The following is a 20,205-nucleotide window of genomic DNA, read 5'->3' on the forward strand; positions in this document are numbered from 1 at the left end:
AGGCCTTGCTTTTAAATAAAGAGTACTGTCAACATATAAATAAGTGGATACCTGAATTTATAGAGGATAACTTGGGTAGTACCTCAATTGAGATAGTCTGGGATACTCTCAAGGCAGAAATTAGAGGAGAAACTCTACGGTTTTCACTAAAACTTAACTATGAGGCTAAATTAAAAATGGAGATGCTACAAAAAAAGCTGGCTGAAGTAGAGGAGGGACTGATAAGGGAAGTACAAGAAGGCCAGAATGTCGAGGGGGCACTGAGTAGGGTAGCGGTGGCTAAAAATAACATTACCGACATATTTATAGAAAAGGCGATATGTAAGGCTGCAATGAATAGGGAAAATATGTATGAGCTGAGCGAACAAGTGGGGCACCAACTTGCAGTGCGTACAAGACAACAAAATACAGCCAATATGATTATGGAGATTAGAGACCCAAAATATGGCCTCAGAACTGACCCCAAAGAGATAAGAGCCGCATTCCAGAGGTATTACCAAGAATTATATGAGGAAAGCGATATTCAACAGAAAGAGATTGAGGAATATCTTGATCAGACATCAAAACCAAAGTTGTCACAAGAGGATCAAGTCAGTCTGGATGTAACACCACAGTGGGAGGAAATATTATTGTCAATAAACAGTCTAGCTAAAGGGAAGGCAGCCGGGTTGGATGGTATACCAGCAGAGTTTTACGTTAAATTCCATAAATCATTAAAAGGGATTTTAAGTGATTTATTTAAACACATTTTTCAGGGAGGACATCCTCCGGGATCCTGGGCCAGAGCTAAAATTGTAGTCTTTTTGAAGAAAAATAAAAACGTGATAGAACTTGGATCCTATCGCCCTATCACTCTAATAAATTGCGATTCTAAAATATATGCAAAATTATTAGCCAGCAGATTAGCCCCAATCATCCACAAAATCGTATCGAACCGACAACATGGTTTTATCCCGGGAAGCTCTACCACCGACCATGTACAGAGAGTGATCACACTGTTTGACATTACCGAGATAGCAGGAGACCCTATGGCACTTATATTATTAGACGCATAGAAAGCCTTTGATAGGGTCTCCTGGCGATATCTTTGGTCAGCAATGTCAAAGAGCGGTATAGGGGAACCATTTATTCAAGCTATTCAAATGTTATATATAAATCCCGAAGCAGTAGTAATGGTGAATGGGGCAGTATCAGGAAAAATAGTTGTAACCAGAGGGACAAGGCAGGGATGCCCATGCTCCCCCCTATTGTTCGCAATTTTTATTGATTCCTTTATCCGTAGACTTGAAAATAATCCGGCAATACCACCAATAAAGTCCCCAAATGGCGACACAAAGACCTTAGCCTATGCAGATGATATTGCGCTGGTTACAAGTGACCCAGGCACTGCAATAAACGCGATGGAAGAGGAGGCAAAAAACTTTGGGAAGGTATCGGGGTATAAGCTGAATCAGGATAAAACCCAGATAGTTCTTACTGATAAATCTTTGAGCAACTACGATCGGGTGGTAGAGAGTGCTATCTATCTGGGGGTAAATATAACGGCCAATCTGGAAAATCTGGTGAAGATTAATCTAGATCCACTTATAAAACAAACTGAAAAAGATTTAAATAGATTAAACAACCTGCATTTAATGATTGGAGATAGATGTAATGTGATAAAGATGCTCTTCTTCCCAAAATTTCTATATTTTTCAGGACAATATGCTTGGAGTTCAGACCACAAATATTTAAAGTCATAGACAACATGTTTTCCCGTTTCATATGGGGATATAGAAGACCTCGTAGGGCGCTTAGATACATCGCACTTCTGAAAGAAAGAGGCAGTCTCGCCTTGCCCAACCTCAGAATATATTGGTGGGCTACAATCCTGAAATACTGCAAAGTGTTATTAATCTCAAATAGAGATAACAGGCCAAACAGGGATATACCAACACCACAAGAGCTAATCTTGGGTGATGAGGCTAGCGGATACCTATGGCGACATATATATAACTGTTACTTCAAAAGAGTACGATTCAAAACCTTAGCAGGTATACATATAGCCTGGAATAATATGCGTAAACTGCTTGGAATCGGCAGGTTTTCCTATTACACTCCTTTATCGGAAAATAGCAATCTCCCAGAGATCTTTAATGATACGTATATGAATAACTGGCTAAAGGCTGGGATCACTCAAATAGGTTGCTTCTACTCTTCGTTGGGGTTCAAATCATTTGAAGACCTAAGAAATGAGTATATGCTAGAACATAGAGACTTTTTAAAATTTCTTCAGGTTAGAGATTTTTTGATAAAGAAAGGGGGCGGACGCTCAAAATTTCAGAGAATTCAGACAGTTGAAATAATAAAGGGGAATAAAGCAATAAAGATTGGTGAAATTTACGTTAGCTTGGTTACCATACTCCCCGATGATATGAATAAATTTGTCGCAAAATGGCAGGAAAAACTGGGGACAACACTAGAGTCATGCGTGAGATCTCAATCTATATTAATGTCTGCAAGACTGCAAGCGCAATATTATAAAACGTTTTTTCAATTATACTATACACCAAATAAGATAGCCAAATGGGGGTCGGGTAAAGGTACAGAATGCCCACGATGTTCATTGTATGAGACCGACATTGTACATATATTTGCAACCTGTGACACATTACAAGGCCTGATCAGGGATATCTCCGGCTTTTTATCCGAAATTTTCAACGTAAGAATCGAAATTACAACGGGAGAAATAATGCTAGGTATAGATGGAAATGTACGACCAAATAACATGCAAGGGTTGATATTTATATCTATGGCAATCCTTAGAATATGTCTGGCTTCGGTCTGGTTGGACTCATACCCACCCGCTTTTCAACAGTGGCGGGGACAATTTTTGGCGTCTTATAGCCTCGAGATAGCTATCTACAGCAGAAAGGGGCGGAATAAAAAGAAACAAGGGTTGGGAATCTGGGATCCCTTGCTGCAGTGGATGCAAAATCTTGAGTGACGAGATTAGGTTTTAAACTGTCTAAACTATGAAATGTAACAGAAAGGCTCTGATAATGCACGGCCAAAAAGTCTTTGGTATGGCGAACCCTCGACATATTATAATATACTTGCTTGACGGTCGAAGTATAATGTAATGCTTATGTTATTACAAGTGTACCTGATTTCATGTGTGTACCAAGGATAATAATGTTCAGGATAGGGAGGGGGGTGGATAAGGGGGGGATGTATGTATATGGAAAAAATGTAATAATAAAAAAATATTAAAAAAAAAAAAAATGAATCCGGTGATGCTTTTTGTAAATCAGGTGCGTACAGTAAGATTGCGGCACTTATTTCGCAACACTTTTTCTCACACTGTTGCATGCGCACTCAACCATGAGGTTATCTTCAGGATAATACCAAGAACTCATGTCAGGGACCCTCGTGGTTCATTTAAGAACTATAATAAAAGTGGTCTGATTTCACCAAGGTTTGCATAAAAATAACTTCTTCTTAAAATGTTTTTTAGATAGTTTTGTATATTCTTGACTCCAGAGCGTTTTACAGAATGATGTGTGACAAAACAAAGTATAACTATGTAAACAAAAAAAGTTTTTTTAAAGGGTACAGGCTTCTTATCATTATTCGAGTAGGGTGTAGTGGCATGGCACAGGTGTAGAGGTAGTGTGAAAATAAAGTTTAGGTAGAAGACACTTTGCAATAGCGTGCCATATCTGCGTTATGCGACTAATGCATCCCGACACATGGCCTATAAATATTACTCTATTTGCATAAGATACTTAATGCAACCAGATCCAACACTGCTCGTTTGGTATTGTACACCTGCACAGCAATAATACCTGTGTAAATGTTTCCTGAGGCAAGCATGTACTCCTGAATCACTCTGCTTGGCCCCCTGTGTAATAATTGTATAGCTCTTCAATCCCTAGCAGCACAGCACCCAGGATAATGCGATGCACTTATAAGATCCAAAAGGCGAAACCTATTAGCTATGCCAATGCTTGTTTTATTTTTGACAGCGGGCCATGCCAGCTTTCACTTTCAAAATAGCATGCACATCACGCTGAAGATGTACAGTGGTGGCCGCGCTTTTGTTTTCTTATGCGCAGCTTGCCAAAAACAACTTTACAAAGATTGATTTAATACTTTATAAAAGACGTGCTTTCACTTTCGTTGTATCGGACACGATCTGTGACTTCCAGCACTGCTGCGTCCCCGGACTCACATGACGCCCCCTGACCCCGCACCAACTACTCGGCAGCAGAAGCAGCGTTGCCACCGGTAACAAATGCCATAGCGGTTGGCAGCGGCAAGGTAACTGGCACGGGAATCATCTAAATGCCCTTTAAATTCAGAATGTGCGTCATAAGAAGCATTTCTTCAGCTTGTTTTTGATGTCTACTTTCTGCCGCCCCTTACATTTATTGTCCTTGCCTTTACCAGCGTTGGGCATCTTTTGGTAGGATTTGAGCATGTTTGGGCGTCTTTCTAAGGCTGATCCTGCTTGCTTTGGATTCGATGCCTGGCAGACATGGACAGAGGTTCTTGCAAATAATTACTTTGGTTAAAAGTAATTCAAGTTGATAGCCTTGCTGTATCATATGCGTGCATTGTGCACGTTTGATCGCACTGGTGAAATGGGAAATTCGGTGACTTGCAACATTGTTCTTTCACTTTTTATGTGAACATTGTTAGGTTAATGAACTCATTTAAAAGGGCGTTATGTCCCCTGGAGGTGGGGTGATTACAGTATGAAGGCAGTGAAGTATGAGGTGAAAAGGCCTCCCATGCTGGGAACTGTTTACATTTACACGCTTCGGCACACCCTGTTGTGTCCCCTTTTCACATACAGAGGCATTAATTCACAGTCATTAAAGTATGCATATCATTATCTGCCGTGTCCCGGCCAGCTGTGGAAGAAAGGTAAGTCGACTTGTGAAAAATCTGCTTTGTAAAGTAGTTCCTTGCCAGCTATGATAATTGCATACATTACACATCTGTTAGAATACATGGATAATGTGCATGACCCCCTGCCCTAATCACTGATTAATAGAAGGACAAATGTTACCATTTACAAGCTGTGTTCTGTTTGCATATTGATGTGGAGACATGCGCATCATTCTTCCATAGAAGGAAGAGACTACATTTCACGTGCTTGTGAACAAGCCCCAGTCCTCTCTTGCATATTCTTGCAGTATTAGGAGTTACATCTCAAATAACAAATCCTAACATTTTCATTAGCAGCTTTCTTTCGGATTGAAGCAAATGCTTCTAGGGACTTTAGGGCCGACTTTGGGCTTGGATTCCAAGCCCTACTTCACATTGGAGGTCGTGTCATTCTCGAAAACAAATCATTCAACCTCCTATATATTTTATTTCTCTACCTTCGATGAGCTCTCCATCTTTTTTCCATTTTTCGACAGTGGGAATGTCAAAATGGTGCCGGATGTGAGCTGCTACTGCTCATTTAATCATGCAGATCCCATTTGGCAGCTTGCGTGATAAAGTGGAGGAGCCCTCGAGAGAAAATAAACAAGCATTTGCAATGCAATAGGTCTCGCATTTGTGAGATTTTGAGCTACTGGCATTGTAAGAGGTGTGGCGCAGAGGCCAGGGCAACTGACTCTGGAACCCGAGGGCTCACGGTTCGATCACCGGCGGCCCATGAGCCCAGCACCACGTGGCTCTGGGCAACAGCTTGCTTAATCTTCCCGAGGGCCACCAGCGCCTTAAAACCGTCGGGTAATTGTTCGCGCTTTACAAATACTGGACATTTACATTTCATTTAAATGACAATGCCTTCTTATTTATGCGTTTACAAAACCTGCAATAGTAATAGCCATTGTCATTTACAGTACCAATAGCTATGTTTTGATAATGCGAGACCTATTGCATTGCAAATGGTTGTTTTCATCTTCCCAACAGTTTAGAACAGGAAATGGCAGAAAAATGGGAAGGTGAAGACCTGGCGCCCTCATCGGTGCGCCGCTACTGACCCATTAAAATTCACAAGCAAACTCAGCACAAAGATTCTTGTTTGTCACAGACCAAAAAGTAGTTCATTTTCTAACCAAAAAGTTAACTTACTTGGGCATGTGTCATTGCAGCAGTGAAGTGTCTGGGCCGCATCACATAGATTGCAATAATGCTAGTGCGCATTTGCACCAACATTCTGGGCTACATAGCTTGCACTGCTGCAATTTCCCATCGCCAATAACACGGCCTTAAAGTTGGAAGTCCTTGTTTGCACTGTCTGAGGGGTGGACAAATTGGTGGTTGGTTCAAATGTCCCTGCAACACTGCATGGCACCAGTGCAATAAATGTGGTTTGCCACCGTTCAGCTCGGATGCAGCACAATATCATGTTTTCACAATACAATGAACGAAAAGCCAACAAGCAGACTAGTAAGAGATACTGAAAGCGTCCATTGATGTACAGCGCTCAGCTAATCGCGGGACACACGGGCTTCCAAGAGTAATCACAAGTCACTCCTCAGCTCAGGGACCATCAGTAAACCTTTACTGGCTGAAGAAAATAAGTCAAAGTGCCTTTTGTACCGAGGAAATCTGAATCTTTCGTATAAACAAAGTCTTACATATGATAAATTAACATTTGTTTCCGAATTTATCAATTTAGTCCCGTAATTATTATCCAGCCAGTGCAAAACGAGATTTGTACTGATATGTTATGATTAAGAGGTCAGAAGATCAAGTCCAGCTGTGTGCTGGTGACTGACGTTCAATATATATTGCAATGTTTACCACTAAAATGGGAACAGAACACAGTACTTTGCACGCAGCTGCGGCGCCTGAGGGTATTTTGGTGGCTTAGGTGAGGGGCATTTTCCCCATCCTCCTCTTCTTATTAACATCCAGGCAGCTATGCCCTTTTTCAATAAAGAGTGATCCCCAGCAGGGGACGCTGTTGGCAATAACTTGTGTAGCCAATACATGGAATCTTGTATTATTAGTGAGAAAGACACCAGAGGGCAGGATGGATGTACTGTTTGATTTGTTCATATCCTACACTCTCCTGATGGGTGGTGGCCATTTCCTCTCCCAACAAGAGAAGTAAGTCAGTGCTATGACAGGGAATGACCATTCTCCTCTCCATCAGGGGAGCACACTAGCATTTGATTCATTCTATATGGCATCAAGCTCCCTCTGCAATGCACTGCAAGTCACGGAGCGGTTCCCTGGGCATGTGAGGAACGAGGCTGACAGCCAAGCTCCTTTTGAAAGTCAAATATCTCAGAGGTGACTTGGCATTTCATTCCATCTTTCTCCTTTCACCCAAACATTAAATCATTCATCTCTTGCATGCGCATTTGAAAGATATAGTATGGGTGGCGATATCTCGAATAAATGTGGACTCTTTAGAGCAAAATGAAGCAAGCCAACATGAAACTAGTGTTTTGATGTAAAAACATATTATAAGCAGCTTGTTACAAGTCGTTTTCAAAAACAGTTGGAATTCAGAAGGTGCTGTAACATGCAGAGAGACCGGGTTCTTGTAATGAGCTATAGCAGCTAAAAAATAAACATATTGCCATCAAATACTCCTCTCTGGTAGTTAATGCTCGTCTTCAGGGAAGAATTGAAACCCTAGTTCTGCCTTTCAGATTTATACAGCAACTGTAATTGTGCTCCTTGACTGCAGGTAATCTGACTACTCAAGTGTAATAAAATATTACAGTACAGTAGCTACATCATTTCCTTATTGCAGATGATTGAAACAGTCACATCTAACCTATAATAACAAAGTTAGCGAAGGATTTGCATACATGTATTGTAGCCTTCCATGTACTACAGACATAATAAAGTCACCTTTTGTACTTCTCTCCCATGCTCTTTCGTCTTTCTCTCCTCTTCTAAGCCTCTTTCTCAGTGACTGGGTTGGTTTCCACTTCGCTTTCTGCTGGGCTTCCCTTATCACAGTTTATATGCTGCTTGTGCCCTCTTTATACCTTACCTCTCGCTAGATGGACACTATGGCTAGCTCCTCTACTCAAATAAAGAAAATACATACATCATGCCATTTTTTCTTACAAACAAAATATCAAAAAAGAATTGAGAACTCACATCTCGACGTCTGTCGGCTCCTTCAGTTCTCGGTACTAAAGCACACAAGTCGTGGGATATTTCTCTCCCTACACAGCCATTCAAGAACAAGTATTCTTAGAAACAAATTCCGAAACCGAGCTGTCAGCGCTTTCAGCAGCATTCCTGACAGAGAGCACACAAAGGCCGTTGTTTTTCCTTCGTTTATCACAACTGGACTGAGGAGCAGGGGTTCAGAGCCAGGAAACAGGATGCGCCCTGGGTCCAGATATCAGATTCAGAGACCGCATTTTACAGATGTGCCCTGGTGCAGACACCAGCTTCTGGGGGGACACTCCTTACAGACAGATGTGCCCCGCTTAAAACGGCAAACCCAGAGGAGGCGACAATGAACCCGGCTTCTTCCCTGTGTCCACAGCACGGACTTCACAGTCGGTTTCTGCCTCTTTTTTGTTCTATCCAAAACTATTTTCTGCATCTAAAATATGTCATTTTCATTAAGAGAAGACTGCAAGCCATTCCACATCCAATTTCTCCTGCAATCATAGAAGCGGCCGGCCCCACCCATTTCCTGCCTTTACAATAACTCCCCAACGGATAGACCCCACCACCACTTATTATCTGCACAAATGGCCTAGTCCATGGAGAGGTGACCCCCTCGCCCCCCCCCCCTTGGTGGCAATTTGCGCCTCCTAACGTTGCGCTTAAGTAATAACTTGTTAACCTTTTGAATAGCCCATTTGTCTGAACATATTGATTGCATGGCTGGATCTCTTGAGCAGGGCCGGACTGGGAACCAAAATCGGCCCTGGCAAAGTGCTCGGCCGGCCCCCCAGGGCTTGGGGGTGCCGCCGAGCTCTTTGCCAGGGCTGGTTTTCTGCCGATTTTGTTATAGGGTCGCTTTTGCAGCTATGCTGCAAAAACGGCCCTGTAACAAAAACGGCCCCCAGGGGCCCAAAACCGGCCCCCACCCGTGCGGCGCACCGGGTGATTGCCCGGTGCCCGCTACGGCCAGTCCGGGCCTGCTCTTGAGAGGGTGCTTTGGCTGGCATTAAATATTTGTCACGTGTTTAATGACACGGTCAGATCCCTACCATCCACGCCTTATCTCAGGGTGAGTCAGTGAGTCAGCCTTAGTTTCCTCCCATTGTGCGCAACTGTACATGAAAGGAGGAACCTCCCACCTGGCCAGAACATTGGGCCCTTTTTCTTGTTAAAGCGAGCCTTCCAGTTTAGCGTGCTCCCGGAGGGTGATGAGCCCAGGTGTTTTCATCCACAAGTCTGAGCGTGTGCTTTGCCCACCCAGTGCTTTACACGAAGATGGAGCTTGGCACCTCTGTTCCCAGGGGTTGAGTTGAAGGTGGTATAACCATGGTCGATCAAGAGGTAAATTTCCATTTGGTATTAGTTAAGGAGCATAGAATGGCGGCAAGTCTCTGTGGAGAGACCAAGCTTAGCACCTCTTCCCAGGGGTGTAGCTCAGTCAGTGAGATTCAGGGGTTTCAATCTCAAATTTGTCATCTAAAGCAGCAGTGGGCTGTAGGGTGAATGGGAGAGATGACCAGGGATTGGGCTGGACTGTTACCTTGAGCAACATGATCAGTACTGATTTGCATTACGTGAGCCTTTGCCCAGATTGCAACTGGTTAGACTATTTGCAGTCATTCATCCTACCGCTTTTTGGGTGTTTGATTTCCAGCAGTACACAGGGAAACCTGAGCCTGGCACAGCTTTCCAAGCCTAATACTGACAATGTTTACGAATTCCAAAAAGTAGTACATTTGCACCCATTCTAGGAGTACTTCTATAGGTGCAGATTTATATAATTTGTTTTGTAAACCAGTCACTATATGTGCCTGATTCACAAAGGTAACTTATACTTTTGAGGAGTAGTTTACACTTTTGAGTAAGTTAAGCACTTTTTTGGCTATTTACAAAATCTGAGTGTAAATTTACTCCAATAGTGTAACTCATGTGTTTCCACCAAATTGAAGGGCCTTGGGGACATTCTTAAACTGCACACAACTTGAATACATTTTGCAGGCTTATTACAGAACTGATTCATAAACCTTACTTTAAGTGTCAAAAGTATACTCATCCATTTCAGTAGACTTCCATCTGTTTGGTAATTAACAGAAAGCCCTCAGAGTAGTTTTGGAAATCACCCTTTCAATGATAGTCTCAGAAAGTATCTTAATGATGGTATAAGGCTGCTGGAAACACTGGCGAGCTGCAGTGAACAGAGAAAATTGTACAATAGAGGCAGGCATATCACTGGCAAGCCCTTCTCTAAAGCACTGTACTCAGTCCAGGAGCACCCAACTGCCAAGGAAAATGTCTGACTGAAGGCATGCATGAGGTAGGCTACTAAATGTTGCATGATTTAATTCATATACCGTTTGTAGAGAGGCTCAATACTAGAACAAAAATTGGCAAATCCAATAGATCTCAGCAATGCGGCATCTATTGACTTTGTCAATGTTTTTTTCAGCCATGCCATACAGCAATGTGGCTACAGTGCAACAAGGCTGAATGCAAATAAAAGCGCTATGATGCGGTCAACATGAATCACTGCTCTACAACATTGTGAAAAAACACATTGACAAAGCCAAATAGCTCTTCCTTAGTGGGAGCTGGATGCTTGGCCAATTATGTTTTTTTTGGGTGGCGGGAAAGGATAGCTAGAGAGATCAAGAAACAATCTGTGTAAATAAACAATATGTGTTGAATGCGACAGCATATGTGCTGTCTTAGGTGAGACCCAAAAAAAGAGGTGGTGGAGATGACAGAGTTTTCCATACCATGAAGGGGAAAGACAAGTGGCAGCTGTTTTTCAGTAGGAAAGCTCTTCTACAGACAGATGTCCTATATGCGACTGAATGGGGGAGCCTCAGTAAACTACTGTGGATACAAATATACTATATTAAGGCCCACAACATAAAGGCAGTGGAACAGTACCTGGAAAGCAAACACTAAACTGGAGACCAGCTAAAGGCTCTGGTGTAAGGTTTCAGCAGTGACAGACACACTGGAAAGGCCTGATGTGATTAATTTACAGCAACATTCTCTGTAACTATCTTTCTAAGCAGATTCAACTCATTAACGGAGCAGAGCTCCACATACTCCACAGATTTATCAGTGAACTATACCTTACATTTTTCAGATATAGGGACACCTTCAAAATGATTATGCTTCAGAACTTGAAGAGTCACAAAAAAGTTTAGAAACGTGGGCAAAGGGCAGCTGTAGGATCCCAAGGTGACACACACCGGGCACGCAGTATCAGAAATTGTGAGGCATGGAAGACGCTTGAGCACAGATGAAACAGCACGTTCCACACTATGACTAATCATGGAGGCAGGGCGCTCAGCTTAATAGAACAGGGGAGTTGGTCACCCACTCATGTTAGAAGATCATTGTCTTCCATGCAAAAGACTTAGGATAACTTTGCTTGACCTCAGTCAGAACAATCAGCAATTTAGTACTGTAGGACTATGTAGAACTCCATCTGGGTATCTTCTTAAATGCAACTTTACATTCAACAGGCTTTGAGAAGACCATCAGAGCTCAGATGACCTACTCTTTTCTTCCTTGTGTCCATCCATTAATGCACAACAGACGCCCCTTGCTGCTAATGCTGTGAAGAAGAATTAAAATACAGAAAACAGCAGCAGATACAGCTTCACAGTCAAGGTGATCCGGAAAGCATGTTTTCGATAAAATAATTAACATTTGAATTGCTAATAGGACTCTTTATTAGATTTAGTTTGAATTGAGTAGCATCAGAACTTGCCAACGCCTTGAGAAAAAATGTGTATTTAGTATAGTAAAACATCATTTTTTTTTATCCTTCCATCATAACTATACCATTTTTAAAAAATAAATATCTTTCCCTTTTTTTTACTATTAACAGCCTATCACTAGAGTCCTATATTTTACTAACTTTTTCTGTAAATGATAGCTATGACTGGATTTATTATTCGGTAGGAGGATCCCCATTTGGTTTGCGCATACATTGGGAAATGCTTGAAGATTCTGCACGAAATATTCAGAAAGAAAATGTAATTCACTTTTGCTCAATCAGTGAAGATTATAATTTCTCTGTTTTAATTGCCATTGGATATTTTGGCATGGGCTACAAAAAATGGTTAGTCAGAATGAAGCCAGATATGACATTCACACCGGCATCAGTAATGACAATTTTCTGGAAATACGGGTGGTAAATTTCATAACAGGATTGACTGGGACCTAAGCACATAAAGAGAGAGTTCACATGGTTTGATTGGACTGCGGGTCTTTCCTGGATAAAAATCTTATCTTCTAAGGTAAAAATATTTTTATGACAAAAACTTGGCTAGCTGGATGAATCTGGAGGCCATATCTGAGCAGAGCTTGAGTAACCCAAATACATGATGCTGGGACGATACTGAACTCTGGATATTTCGATGGAGATTTATTAAGGGATTCCACTGGTGCTAAGTTATTCAAAGAGGAGCAAAGTGCAAGTAGGGCTCTGCGTTGCTTTGCATCAATGAGGTGTTGCTTGGGTGGAACTCCTGCGTTACAGCTCAAGCGTCAATAGTTCTGGACACAAACCCTGATCCTCTAAGACAGTCAGATCTGGCTCTGCATCTGAAGATCACACTCTTTGAAGAAGGTGATAACTTGGAGAAATCGTTTCCACTCACGCACTGCACTACACTCATCTAGTGTATGGATTGTATTACAATTTGTCTAGGCGTAGGGTGATTTTTGTAAGAGCCATTTATCAGACATTCAGTACCTTAATGCCCCTTCCTCCTGCCCCCGGGCTGCCTCTTCCCTTCTGCTGCCCGGCGGCTCTGCTTATACTCCTGCCCGGGCCCCCCATCTCCGTGGCCGGAGCAGCGCTCACACCTTCAGCGTGCCTAGCAGCCACCAGGACGCGAATCACACAATGAGTCAGCCCAGGCGCGCTTTCCCCTGCCAGGCGACTTATGCTGTTGAGTGTGCCTGACAGGTTCCTCCAGCTGCACACAAACATTGGCAAAGCCAACGGGTGTGGCTTGTATACCACAATGCGAGCCAGATCCTTTGGGCTTTGCAAATGCCCATCATTGCAAGATATGAATGCACGCACGTTTGTTTTCTGTGGAGTGTAACACTGTACCCGTTTTACCCAATTAAGTGAGGCGCTTCCATGAAACCCAACATCTCTAGTTGATGAATAGCATTTCAGATATAGACTGCTTAAGGGGCATAGCGTGCCCTGTATTTTCAATAAAACTGTGATTCGTGCTATTCAGGAACAGCGAGGACTGAGAAGTCAAAACAGGGAGAAAGAAATGACACGGAGCGCGCTTCACGCGCTGCTTAACATTGTTTCGTTTGAATCATAAATGGGTTCTCCTTGCAGCGTAATGTCAATCCTGCCACATAATCAGGTTCCTGAGAGCCTCATGTTCAAAGCGTTCACAAATATGATGTTCACAACACTCGAGAGGGTGCGGAGGGTTTCACACGAGTTACGTTATGCAGTGAACTGACATCGGTTTAAGAGGGTACAGGTAAAACACACATTTAAAAGAAAGATTCTGTTGGGGAGATTTTATTTCAAAGAGACACCCCACTTATTAGAGCGCAGAACACCCCCGCACCTCAGGTTTTTTTTTACTTATATCACTCCCTCAGATCCATGCACATATTTTGACGTCACAGCAAAGCCACGGCAAACCCAGTTTAAAGAGACAGAATCCATGCACAATCAACATTTGGCGCTTTTAGTGATGCTGGCCACCAGGCGCGCAACACCCATTGGACTCACAGGGCTTCAGCCCCCCCCGTCGTGTGTGGCAGCCCGGGATGAGACACCTTCCCGGGCAAAAAAGCAGCCGCACCCGAGCACTTCACAGGTCTTTAAAAGACCATTTGCATGTTAATGAGGCCTTGCTGTTGTTTCACCCCTTCTAAGAGCCCCTGCAGCTCCACTCTGTCTATTGCTTAAAGTTCAGCCCCCCCCGAAATTTTTGCTCAGCCCCCCCCGAAATTTGGCTCTAGTTGCGCCTCTGCTGGCCACTCATATAAGCAGGAGTCACAAGTGATAATAATGCACGGGGGCGATTGCAATGATGCCCAATAGGAGGAATGTGAAAATACCACAATCCCCGAACTTCTAATTACGAGTTGTGTCTGCTTACTCGATACCTTGCAATGAGCTCTTTGTTAACGCAACCTATTGTTCATCGTTTTTTTTACCTGCACTAAGAATAGCCTCCCTGCCACGTGGCGAATACGCAACCAAGGAAAGAATGATACCAGCTTGGCAGCACCCTGGCATCTGGGTGTGAGCACCTGCTGTGAACAACCCCACACCCTTGGCTCCATCCGATGAGAACGGCGGCGTTCAGCCCTTCACCTGTCCGCATACCTGTGGACGGGGCCGCTCCACCCTGGCATTCCACTCCTGCCTGCGCTAGATTTCTGCGCAGGCGCGGTGGTTGTGAGGCCGCCTTGCTTTCCTTCACCTGCGTGCGTATTTAATTGTGCAGGTGGTTGATGGTAAAGGGTACCAGCTCTCACTTTTGGGGGCTGGGACTTACTTTTCATCATCAGACTTTGGCGTAGAGCTACAGACAAAAGGACAGGAAAGGAAGAAAGAAGAGGGGAAAGAGAGAGAATGTGACTAAGGACAACCTGGGATGAGAGAGAACCAGCCAGAGTGAGTTAAAGCGACAGGAAGTTTAGGCTGACTTTCTGCTAGTTTGGCATGCGATAGCACTGGTGTTGGACTCCTAAAAAAAAACTTAGGGCGCCTGCATTTTACTTTTTGGGGGGAGAAATTAAGCCCTGATCGGCTTGGTTTAGGTGCTCTCAGTACAAGAACACACTCCGAAAACGACGAGGTGTGTTATGTTAAGATGTATTTCTAAAGCGTTGCATCTGTATCCAAGGTCTGACGAGCCCGGTCCTTCAGCTAATTTGATATCTTCATGCACAGGTGCAACATGCATCATGTGCGCTGGCATTTACTTTGAACAACAGGCATGCTCGCTTTCACTCTGTAAGGCACCAACCAACTCCTTCTCTATAACTATTCGTCTGCAGCGGAAGCGCCAGCAGTGATGTCAGTAGTAGATGCCTGCGCTCTCGCCACTCTTTAGCTGTATTTCAGGTGCTGTGTAGTAGTTGTGGACGCCAACTCTCTCCTTGAGATGTCCTTACTTTTCATTTGCAGCATAGAAATGTGTAATCTGCTCGTTTGGTTGTGTCTACATAGGCAAACTGATGATTTCCAGCTCTTTGAGTTTAGCGGTCTCTCTGGCCCGTTCCTGAGGATGGCAGACACTCCTTCTACCTATATCATTTTGATGTGGTGGTGCTTGGCTTGAATACATTTGGAAGAAATTGAGAATGTTTTCCTGTCAGGCTACTATAATAGGAAGATCCCTTCTTCATCCCCCCTCTTCCAGTTTTCCAGCATCCAGGTCAGCTCACAAATCAGAGTGGGAGACTCCATGTGTGTCTGTAATGAAACAACTGAGAGAAATGCCTCTGTGCCTCCCTGCCACACAAAGGCGCGAAGAACCATCACTGATTGATGCATTTGGAGCTTCAGAGAATGCACACATTCCAGGCTCCATCTAGACTTAGGAAGGGTATCTCGAGATTACTTTTGACTATTTCATTTCTATCCATTAATGAGCTATTTAGGGTAGATCACATTTCCTATTGGAGCAGGTTCGAGGCTGATTTGCATATGTCTGGTTCTTGTCTGAGGTGGCATGGTGGGTAAAAGATTGATAGACTGAAATGCGGCCATGAGTAATTACCAGCGTCGGAGACTAGTTCAGACATTCTGCCAATCATTTTTTGTGAACTTTAGACAAGCAATGAACAGGGCATCCGGAGTCATGTACAGCACCTCAAATCCAGATGACTAGACGTGTGTTTGCCTTGCCAGACTGCAACACTTGGGAAGAAGAGAGACTATTCTGTGAAAGTAATACACCATTCCTGTGGCGAACCTCACCAGCTAAGACTGAGAGAATCCTCTCTTGCCTTTCCCAAGTTTTGGGACACCTGGATGTGATTATTACTGCAGTTTGCTCCTGGCACTGTACAGAAAATGAGCGGGAATAATCAAAAGCCACACGACCTGTTAGTTTGAAGCAACTCAGTTATTTTGGCCATATGCATACAGTTACTGTGGCCTGAGAAATGTGATTGGGGGCGACCTTCTTTGATCATCTCCTACCCCCTCTGTAACAACCCTGAGGTTAAGTTATATTTTTTTTAGATTCCGCAAGATGTAGAGGGAGGAGGAGTGTAACAAGTGCCCCTCATAGGGTGTTCATGGTTTGGCTTCATCCAACACCCACTTCCTTCTCTTGCCACAAGTTCATCGGAACAGTCGGTATGCACTATCTGGCAAAAGGGCTGGTTGTGGGAGGTCATATCTGCAGTTTGGACTGTCCATTGGTTCCTGCTGAAGGCGCCAGTGTTTAATCAGCCAGAGGACACTGAAAGTGACCTCATTTGGATGTCTTGCTTCTCCCAATCCATAACCACCAAAAACCAAGTATATTTTGAGCTATTCTGTAGGGTGAATCCATCAATGCCAGTCCAACAAGGGTGAGTTCCCATAGGAATTTGCTAATCAAAATATTACCTTATTTAAAACTAGTTCCTACCAGTGGCAGCTCGCAGAGGGAGTGATGCGGTGGGGCAGGGCGGGGGAGGGGCAGGGTGGGGGGTAGTGGACTCCGACATACAGCGGAACAGAGTAAAGTAAGTAAATAAATAAATAAAACTATTGACCTTGCGCGCACTGCATCGCTGAGTTGGCGATGAAGCGCGCGCAAGGTAAATCGTTTTATTTACTTACTTTACTCTGTTCTGCTGTATGTCGGAGTCTACTACCCTCCACAACCTGCCCCTCGCCCGCCCCACCGCACTCCCTCTGCGAGCCACCACTGGTACCTACGCACTTAAACACGTCATACACTACATTTGTATCCCACCGTCTTTTAATTAACAGTATCCCAGTTGGTTTAATTCAAGGCTAGTTAGTGGCTTTTTTGCTTCCTGCTTAGTATGTTTGTTTAACTTACAGTATGTTATTCATTATTTAGTTTTCTTATTTTCACAAATTGCATTCGTTTACAACTGATACCCATTTATTACCTAAGCAATCATTTAGCTGAGTCTGTAGCCAAAAACAGATGCTATTGGCACCTTTAGGGAGTCTTATTCGGACATTGTGTGGATTATTTTACACTACGACGATTTAGTGTTCCAGTCCCTCATTATCCCCTAGTACTTGGCAGTGGAAGACACATGTTCACAAAGGAGATATCACACACAACACCTCAGTAATTCATGATGCTAAACAACAAATAGAACTCATGAACATAGAAGGTCTCATTTAGAAAGGGAAGGTAATGAAACACGCTAAGTTTGAAGAAGAAGTCACTGGTGGAATTTCCTCCACCGCAGGAAATAGTATGGCGGAAGAAGCTTCCCTTGTGGATTCTCTTCAGCATTTGGGAGATGCTTTAGTAATGAGAGGATGTTCCCCTACCACCAAACACTATATCAAGCCTTTATTCTCTCTGCAGACAATAGTATCACAGATGAGGCAGTTCATGCTATCACTTTAAAATGCTAGAGAGGCTCAAATGAAGAAGTACTAGCACCAGTCTTTGGCCTGATCGCTGCAAATATTATATTTAACTGATAGTTTGCCCCTTAGGTAAATGCAAATTAGTTAGAGGTACCCGATAGGTAGGCTATGGGTCGCCTGCATGCTTCTTAAGCATATATTCAATGTAAAGCAGTGTAGAATATATTGGTACCGCATAAGGCTCTCGGGGAGGTTTGAAATGGGAATACATTCATTTTACTTGATTACACTTTACATCTATAATAAACTATTATTGGTTGTAGGTGTCAGACTAGTCATAATATTTTAGAACGTGCCTGACATATTAGCATGTTTCTGCTAGGTCAATCTCTGCCTGTCAGCTAGATTGAGAAAAGAAAAATCAGACAGGGAAAAAGAAAAGGAAAACTCAGGAGAGAGTAAATGGCCCTAGCTGGGCAAGGTGTCAAAGCTCTTAAAATATCAGTGGTAGAACTGATGCCAGGTGTCATCTCCTTGCTTTACATTCCGATGAATCCTGTGCTAACCAGTCGGTTCCATTATGTTTAAGACCTGTAGTAAGTCTTTAATCAGCATTCGTTGTACAATGGCCACTACCTGATGGCCTCTTTATGTTACAACCTGCTCACACTCTCTATTGTCCTTCATGGACTGGGTCTTTGTCCTCTATTTGCAGTGTTCTCTAGGGAGCTGTGATGTTGCCATTGCAGCAATTGTTGCATGTTTGTGTGCATGCGTACAAACTCTATGCACAAATAGCAAGTCTACTCATCGTAGTTTACAAGCTCAGCGTGTGTGCTGATCACAGGAAACACCATCTCCTTCTTTCGAAGTTACACAGCAGATCAGGTGACGCCAGGTGCTGGTCAGGTTTCCTAATTGCCTGTGATGCCTACTTGAGCTCTCTTGCTTTGGCACATGAAATTACGCTGAACAGGAGTAAATTAGATTTTATAAATACTTCTGAAAAATAAATACTGAGTGACAAGGCTACTCTAATGTGTAAGTGCATTTTGGGAAGGACATCTGGATGTTCAATCCTGTACTAAAGCTGGCTGTTCCAAAATGGCAAAGTGAGCACTTTCTTAGGATTCGGGCATTTGATCCTGGGAAGGCAGACCATGTGATGTGGAGGATTTATGAAAATTATTCCTAGTAGAACAAAGTCAATGGATTCTGTCTCTTCAATACTCACACCAAATGAGCAGCTTGCTTTACCTGAAACCTCAGTACCCAGAATCTCAATTATCAGATCCTGCTCGGACTCCTTGCCTTCCATGGCTCTGTTCAATCTTTACTGCAACAAAAAGTAATATTTGCATGTACCGTGAGCATAGCATTTGCAGACTTTGATCCTAAGTAGGCAACATCAGACATACCACGTTCAAGCATGTCTTAAGATCACTGTTCCTCTGTCAATATCTTTCTTAATGAAATACATATCAAGCAACAATAGATTAAAATCCCACAAAAGTTTCACTTCCAATTTTTTCTTTCAAATTTCTCAATTACATTTCAAGGGACGAGATGGATTTAACTTGTCATTTCTCCAGCAGCCGTCCCATTGCATCTACATGCTTGGTGTGTGTTTCTGATTTAAAAAAAAGGCAGACGACGAACACAATAAAATATGCTATTACCTGAAAAATGTCCTTCTGGGATATGAGAAGCAAAATAATGTCTTCATTCAATCATTATCAGTCAATATACCATAAAAATGTGAGAGGAAATATAAAACACCTAGACAGTAGCTAATGGAAACATCCAACTAACATACATTGCAATTTACAACCAAATACTGGCAAGCTAATATTCAAATATTGGATGTGATTAGCCTTTAAAAAATGTGGAGAGGGCACATTCAACCACATTTCTCTAATGAAACTAATTAGCATTTTTATTGCTCTGTATTTATCATTCTTGGGCAACATACAAACTCTCCTATATTAAAATGTTAGTTTGATGAGAGCTACATGAATAGAGGTGTTTATCATTTAAGCACATAAATTATCAAGTGATGTTATCATATACTGACGATGCACAACTTCATACCCATTTCTATTTTGAATTCTTCTGTTTAAAATCTTAGGTTGGATAGATGCTCATGTCTCCTTGTGGTATCAATTCAATACCCTTAAACGAAATATGGACAAGTCGTGGTGCTGAGGTACTGAACATCTACCTTCTGTGGTTTCCGCGATAGGCCTATTTTGACAAGTCTGCGATTGTTCTTTTCGATACCCAAGGCTTCGTGGCTCTCAGGTGGTCTCCTAACCCTCACCAACTCCCAAATTTTGCATCAAGACTTCTTAAGCCAAAGCAGAAAAGATAGAACTGGTTGGGGACTTTGTGCCTTTGCAACGAACAGGTAGGGAATACTTGTCTTTGTAACCTGAGTGTACAAGACCAAAAGCTCAGAGTGATGAGGGGGCAGTGGAGTGGCTGCAGGTACTCAATTTATGGATTCTCTTGAGTACATAAAGCAGAAAAGAAATGTACTCGGCTAACAATAAACA

The 20,205-nt window shown here is 42.9% G+C and overlaps 1 protein-coding gene across 4 annotated transcripts in view; it reads right to left on the reverse strand.

Annotated features, from left to right (window-relative positions):
- Positions 1–20,205, reverse strand: part of CRACD (capping protein inhibiting regulator of actin dynamics) — an 870,477-nt gene that overhangs the window by 381,463 nt on the left and 468,809 nt on the right. The window contains exon 5 of one of the 4 annotated variants that reach the window (XM_085642049.1): positions 18,908–18,986. The exons of 1 other annotated variant lie outside the window; for it this stretch is intronic. In XM_085642049.1, the coding sequence (XP_085498175.1) occupies positions 18,908–18,968 (61 nt within the window). In that variant the 5' untranslated portion in view covers positions 18,969–18,986. Of the gene's footprint in view, positions 1–8,070; positions 8,546–12,832; positions 12,933–18,907; positions 18,987–20,205 lie in introns of those variants that run through there. 2 more of the 4 variants (XM_085642053.1, XM_085642052.1) reach the window with 2 other exon arrangements.

The sequence above is a fragment of the Triturus cristatus genome, chromosome 2_2 (assembly GCF_964204655.1).
Source record: "Triturus cristatus chromosome 2_2, aTriCri1.1, whole genome shotgun sequence".
NCBI classification, from domain to species: Eukaryota; Metazoa; Chordata; class Amphibia; order Caudata; family Salamandridae; genus Triturus; species Triturus cristatus.